General features: G+C 43.3%; 1 protein-coding gene across 1 annotated transcript in view; it reads left to right on the plus strand.

Moving 5' to 3' along the window:
* Window positions 1-3,413, plus strand: part of kiaa1549lb (KIAA1549-like b) — a 65,394-nt gene extending 61,981 nt beyond the window's left edge. The window contains exons 20-22 of the mRNA XM_063005201.1: window positions 433-575; window positions 840-991; window positions 2,908-3,413. Coding sequence (XP_062861271.1) covers window positions 433-575; window positions 840-991; window positions 2,908-3,159 — 547 coding nt within the window. The 3' untranslated portion in view covers window positions 3,160-3,413. The remainder of the gene's footprint in view (window positions 1-432; window positions 576-839; window positions 992-2,907) is intronic.
* Window positions 3,414-6,093: the final 2,680 nt, after the last annotated feature.

The following is a 6,093-nucleotide window of genomic DNA, read 5'->3' on the forward strand; positions in this document are numbered from 1 at the left end:
CTCTGTGTAAGCGCCTCTAATCAGCCAGCAGGGGTCGTAATTGCATCAGTCTGACAGAGCGAGACCCATATCCGGCTTAGTCCCGCCCATCTGAACAACAGGCCAATCGCTGTTCATGTGACCGCTCAGCCTTAGCCGGCAAGGCAGAGCTGAGATTCAATACGATGTATTCGAGTTCCCAGCTCTGGTTGCAGCGTGTGTTTTTTACCGCTGCGCCACCTGAGTGGCAAAAAGCCCCGACTTAAACTCCATCAAACAAATGCGGAATATAGTAGTAATATAGTATAGTACAGACGTTACTGATACAATCTGACAAAGCTTTTTCAAGGAGGTTTGCAGCGGTGATGAATACTTTCTGAATCCACTCTATATTAGCCCGCCATCTAGTGGTTTTATGTGTAGGTTCATGGCTGATTTGTTGACTTTTCTCAGGTCCCCCTCAGATCTCTGTCCAAAGGCTCATGACTCAGAATCTTCAGCACCAGACACGCATAGTCAGCAGGACACCACCAACTACGTGCCTGTCAACAGGGCATCACTCCCACCCACCACTGAGCTTCCTCCCAATTACTCAGGTCTGTGTGTTCGTCTGTGCGTGTGCGCCATTAACGGTACCAGACTTGTTGATGCTTGTTAATATTTACCAATAAGTTTACAATTCATGACATGAACCATTCATCCAACATGCTTTCTGACATGCTTTTCCGTCAGGTGTTCGTTCATTGCAGTTGTACATTTGAGCTGGATCAGTGTTGGGTTCCCACACACAGCAATATCACATACATGTGCCACCCACACTCACACACCTGTTGACTAAAAAAGCTTCATATGTTTTTCAGGAAACCCAATGACTGCTGTGTATGCCATCCCAGCCAGTAGACCAGGATACCCAGGCTACTTCATTTCAACACCTCCTTCGTCCTATCATAGTCCCTCATGGATGTCTTATCCACCAGAGCCGGAGGATGTGTCGTCTCAGTGGGTTGATTCTGTAAGTGCACCATTTATACATCATAGTGTCATTTTAGCAACCTCACTTAAAGGTGCACTGGATGGTCATTTATTGTCCTTACTATTCTTATAACACAAAAATATTTAAATATTACATACATAGAAAATGATTAATTGTACAGACAGCGTGATCAAAGCAAGTGTTTCACATTCCAGAAAGAAAAAAAACAGAGGAAATGCTGGACCTGTGTGATTTGTTAAAATGATCTTTATTGTCCTCTTAATTGATCATTAATCATCATTAAAAATCTACCACCGCTTTATCTCATTCAGGGTTGTGGTCAGTACAATTACCTGGGCAGGAAACACCCTGGACAGGACACCAGTCCATCACAGGGCAAACACACACACATTCACACCTGACTGCATGTCTTAGGACTGTTGGAGGAAACCAGAGCTCCTGGAGGAAACCCACACAGACATGGGAGAACATGCAAACTCCACACAGAAAGGACCAGACCACTCCACCTGGGAATCAAACCCAGGACCTTCTTGCTGTGAGGCAACAGTGCTACCCACCAAGCCCCCATGCCACCCAGTGTATTAAACCCATTACCTTCTTGCTGTGAGGCAACAGTGCTACCCACCAAGCCCCCATGCCACCCAGTGTATTAAACCCATTACCTTCTTGCTGTGAGGCAACAGTGGTACCCACCAAGCCACCGTGCCACCAAGTGTATGAAACCCATTACCTTCTTGCTGTGAGACAACAGTGGTACCCACCGAACCACCGTGCCGCCCAGTGTATCGGATTCATTACCTTCTTGCTGTGAGGCAATAGAGCTACCCACCGAGCCACCGTGTCACCCAGTGTACAATCCAGTCAGCACAAACATAGTATCTCAGAACTATGAGCAGTGTGCAAGGAAACCAGTCATAAAACTAGAATAGACAGAATCATAGCTAGCTACAAAAGAGCACAGGATTTCCAAACTTTTGCATGTCACATTTAATTAAATATATAGTAATGTGGCTTTTAGTATATAGTATACTGTACTTCTACACCGATCAACCATAACACTAAAACCACCTCCTTGTTTCTACACACATTGTCCATTTTATCAGCTCCACTTACCATATAGAAGTCCATCTGTTTCTCTGCATGCTTTGTTAGCCCCCTTTCATGCTGTTCTTCAATGGTCAGGACTCTCCCAGGACCACTACAGAGTAGGTATTATTGGGTGGTGTGTTTGTGTGTGTTGTGCTGGTATGAGTGGATAAGACACAGCAGCGCTGCTGGAGTTTTTAAACACCTCACTGTCACTGCTGGACTGAGAATAGTCCACCAACCAAAAACATCCAGCCAACAGCGCCTCGTGGGCAGCGTCCTGTGACCACTGATGAAGGTCTAGAAGATGACAAAGATGACTCAAACAGCAGCAATAGATGAGCGATCGTCTCTGACTTTACATCTACAAGCTGGACCAACTAGGTAGGAGTGTCTAATAGAGTGGACAGTGAGTGGACACGGTATTTAAAAACTCCAGCAGCGCTGCTGTGTCTGATCCACTCATACCAGCACAACACACACTAACACACCACCACCATGTCAGTGTCACTGCAGTGCTGAGAATGATCCACCACCTAAATAATACCTGCTCTGTGGTGGTCCTGACCATTGAAGAACAGGGTGAAAGCAGGCTAAAAAAATATGTAGAGAAATAGATGGACTACAGTCAGTAATTGTAGAACTTCAAAGTGCTTCTATATAGTAAGTGGAGCTGATAAAATGGACAGTGAGTGTAGAAACAAGGAGGTGGTTTTAATGTTATGGCTTATCAGTGTATATAGTTTCCTCCACAGGTTGTGTTTCCTTAAAACCTCATCACATAAAACATTTAGTTGACTACTGAATTACTTTTTAAAATATAATTCCAGCATTGTTTACTCCTGCAGGTTCCCTTGCCAGGTTATGCTGAAGCATTTCCAAACCCCATGTATCCACGAGGAAGCCCTCTCCAGTGGAAACCCAGCCAGACTGCATCTGCTTCCCAGGAAGAAACAGGTCAGGCTTTCTCCTCCTCAGCTGAACCTGTGGACATGCTCACTCCCATCACCCTCTCCACCTCGGCCCTGGTCCAGGCCATCCGTGACGAGGTGGCCAAACTGGCCAAAAAACAGGCAGACATGTTCGAGTTCCAGGTCTAGAGCGCCCTCTGCTGAAATCAAGGACAAACTGCACAATGTGAGGAGCGCTGACTTGACAGCGTTTACCTGATCATTACCTGGTACTACGTGCTCTGGAATTTAATGGAACTTTCATCACTGAAGCTGAAAGCTTTATGTGTTTTATGAAAACTGTCTAATATTTATACAGCTTTGTTTTTCTTCCTACACAGGCACTGATAAACTTTTGGATAAAATTTGAACAGCATCTCTACCAAACTTACAAGAACGATATATTATGATAATTATAATATGTATGATGACAATACTATGAAATGCTGTTTTTTCTATAAACGCGTCCATTTCATTTTCCACTATAAATGCTTCCTTAATCTAGTACATTTTTTTCTTTGCATTGTACCAGTTTGGATATATCCCATTTCTGTTGTGTCAACACAGTGGTGCGATGGGTAGTGCTGTCTCTTCTCAGCAGGATGGGTCTGGGTTTGATTCATTGGCCAGATTGCCAGGGTGCTTTCTGTGTGAAGTTTGCATGACAACCCTTTGTCTGTGTGGGTTTCCTCCAGGTGCTCTGGTTTTCTTTCCTCAAGTCCAAAGACATTAAGTCAGGCTAATTGGAGTTACTAAAATTACCCTAAGTGTGTGTGCCCAGTGATTGACTAGCGACCTGTCCGGGGTGTTTTCTGCCCTTTGCCTAGGGAATGAGATCCACCGTGGCCCTGACCAGGATAAAGTGTGGCGCAGCGGTAAAAACACACGCTGGAACCAGAGCTGGAATCTCGAATACATCATATCGAATCTCAGCTCTGCCTTTCCGGCTGAGGCTGAGGGGCCACATGAACAACGATTGGCCTGTTGTTAATATAGGCGGGACTAAGCCGGATAGGGTCTTTCTCTCATGACTGGTGCAATTACGACCTCTGCTGGCTGATTAATGGCGCCTGCACAAAGATGAGACAAAAAGTGCTCTTAGGGTGTGTCCCTCTGTACACGCAGCTAGGCTGCACTGTACTCGTCAAAGTGTAGGTGATAAGATGCATACGACATGCTGCCCATGTGTCGGAGGGGGCTTGGGTTAGCTTCGTTCTCCTCAATCAGAGCAGAGATTGTCGTTGGTGGAGAGGAAGCATGATGCAATGGGGCAAATGGACGCTCTAAAAAGGGAGGAAAATGGAGGAAAAAATAAATAATATATATATATATATATATATATATATATATATATATATATATATATATATATAACAGACAATGAATGAATGAATGTAATATACCAGTTATGCACAGGAAACTAGATGCCACCAAACAGACAATATTTAAGGAAAACTCCAAAAACAAGAATCCCAGCAGGTCAATACACAAAAAGTGAGGCTGAACCCACTAATAAGGGTAGGTATCCATATACTTCATATCATGCATAAGATGTATGATATCTAAAATAGATGCTGTATTAAAATAATAAATACTAATATTAAAGCTGTGATATGGTTCTGTCCCCATATGCGAATCTTCCTTGATCTTGCTGTAATATTTTTGTGAACTGATGCTTATTCATTGACTGTTTGTACTGTATGTGTAAATAATATTTTAACATTTTTTTCTGTGCCAAACTCACTTTCTTAACCGCTTATGCTGGAGCTGGAGCCTATCCCAGCTTTTCAATGGGTGCAAGGCACACAGTAACACCCAGGATGGGGCGCCAGTCCATCGCAGGGCAGACACACACACACACACACACACATATACATCCATTCACCTATAGAGCAATTAAGTGTCTCCAGTTAACCTGACTGCATGTTTTTGGACTGTGGGAGAAAACCCACGCAGACACGGGGAGAACAGAAAGGACCCAGACCGCCCCACCTGGGGATCGAACCCAGGACCTTCTTGCTGTGAGTCGACAGTGCTACCCACCGAGCCACCGTGCTGCCCCTGTGCCAAACTGGTATAGTTACATTCAAAGCTTTACATACACTTGTCATGAACATTTATGTAATGGCTGTCCTGGGATTTAAATTATTTTTTGAAACTTCTCAGATGGCATGGTGGCACAGTGGGTAGGCACTGTCCCCTCTCAGCAAGAAGAGCCTGGTTCTGATTTCCCGGCCAGGGTTCTACCTGTGAAAGTCCAAAGACATGAAGTCAGGCCAACTGGAGCTACCAAAAATGCCTTGTGTGTATGTGTGTGTGTGAAGCTACTAAAAATGCCCTTGTTATGAACTGGTGACCTGTACGGGTCTGGTGATGGAGTGTGATGGATTGGTGACTGCCTTTAGCCCAATGCATCAGACCCACTGCTACCCTGACCAGGATAAAGCAGTGGTAAAACAAAAAGATGAATGAATAAGTGGATAAATGAGTAAACGAATTAATGACACGTTTCTTATTAGGTGACTGATAATTGGAACAAATACTTATAAGAACTTTAATTTGAAAGTTCTTTAAGACCATTTGTGTGTTTCAATAATTTAGTCAGAAAAAGATGGACTGATCTGGTGATGGACTGGTGACCTTTTACTGCCTTTCGCTCAATGAATCAGACCCACCGCTACCCTGACCAGGATAAAGCGGTGGTAAAACAAAAAGGTAATGAATAAATGAATGGGTAAATGAATAAATGAAACTTCTCTATTAGAAAGAACTTGACAAGACAATGAAATTTAGTCAGAAAAAGACTAGTTGTAGAAATCAGTGAAATCCCAAGACTACCATGACATGCATGTCCTTTACAAGTGTATGCCAAATGGTCTCCACTATAGAAGGAGGGTTTGCATTTTAGCTCTGATAAACTTTTGGATAAAATTTGAACAGCATCTCTACTAAACTAACACGAACGATATATTATGATAATTATAATATGTATTGTGAGAATACGGTGAATATGGTGAGAATGTTTTTTCTATAAATGCGTCCATTTCATTTTCCACTATAAATGCATTTTTTCTTTGCATTGTA

The sequence above is a fragment of the Trichomycterus rosablanca genome, chromosome 11 (assembly GCF_030014385.1).
Source record: "Trichomycterus rosablanca isolate fTriRos1 chromosome 11, fTriRos1.hap1, whole genome shotgun sequence".
Taxonomy (NCBI): domain Eukaryota; kingdom Metazoa; phylum Chordata; class Actinopteri; order Siluriformes; family Trichomycteridae; genus Trichomycterus; species Trichomycterus rosablanca.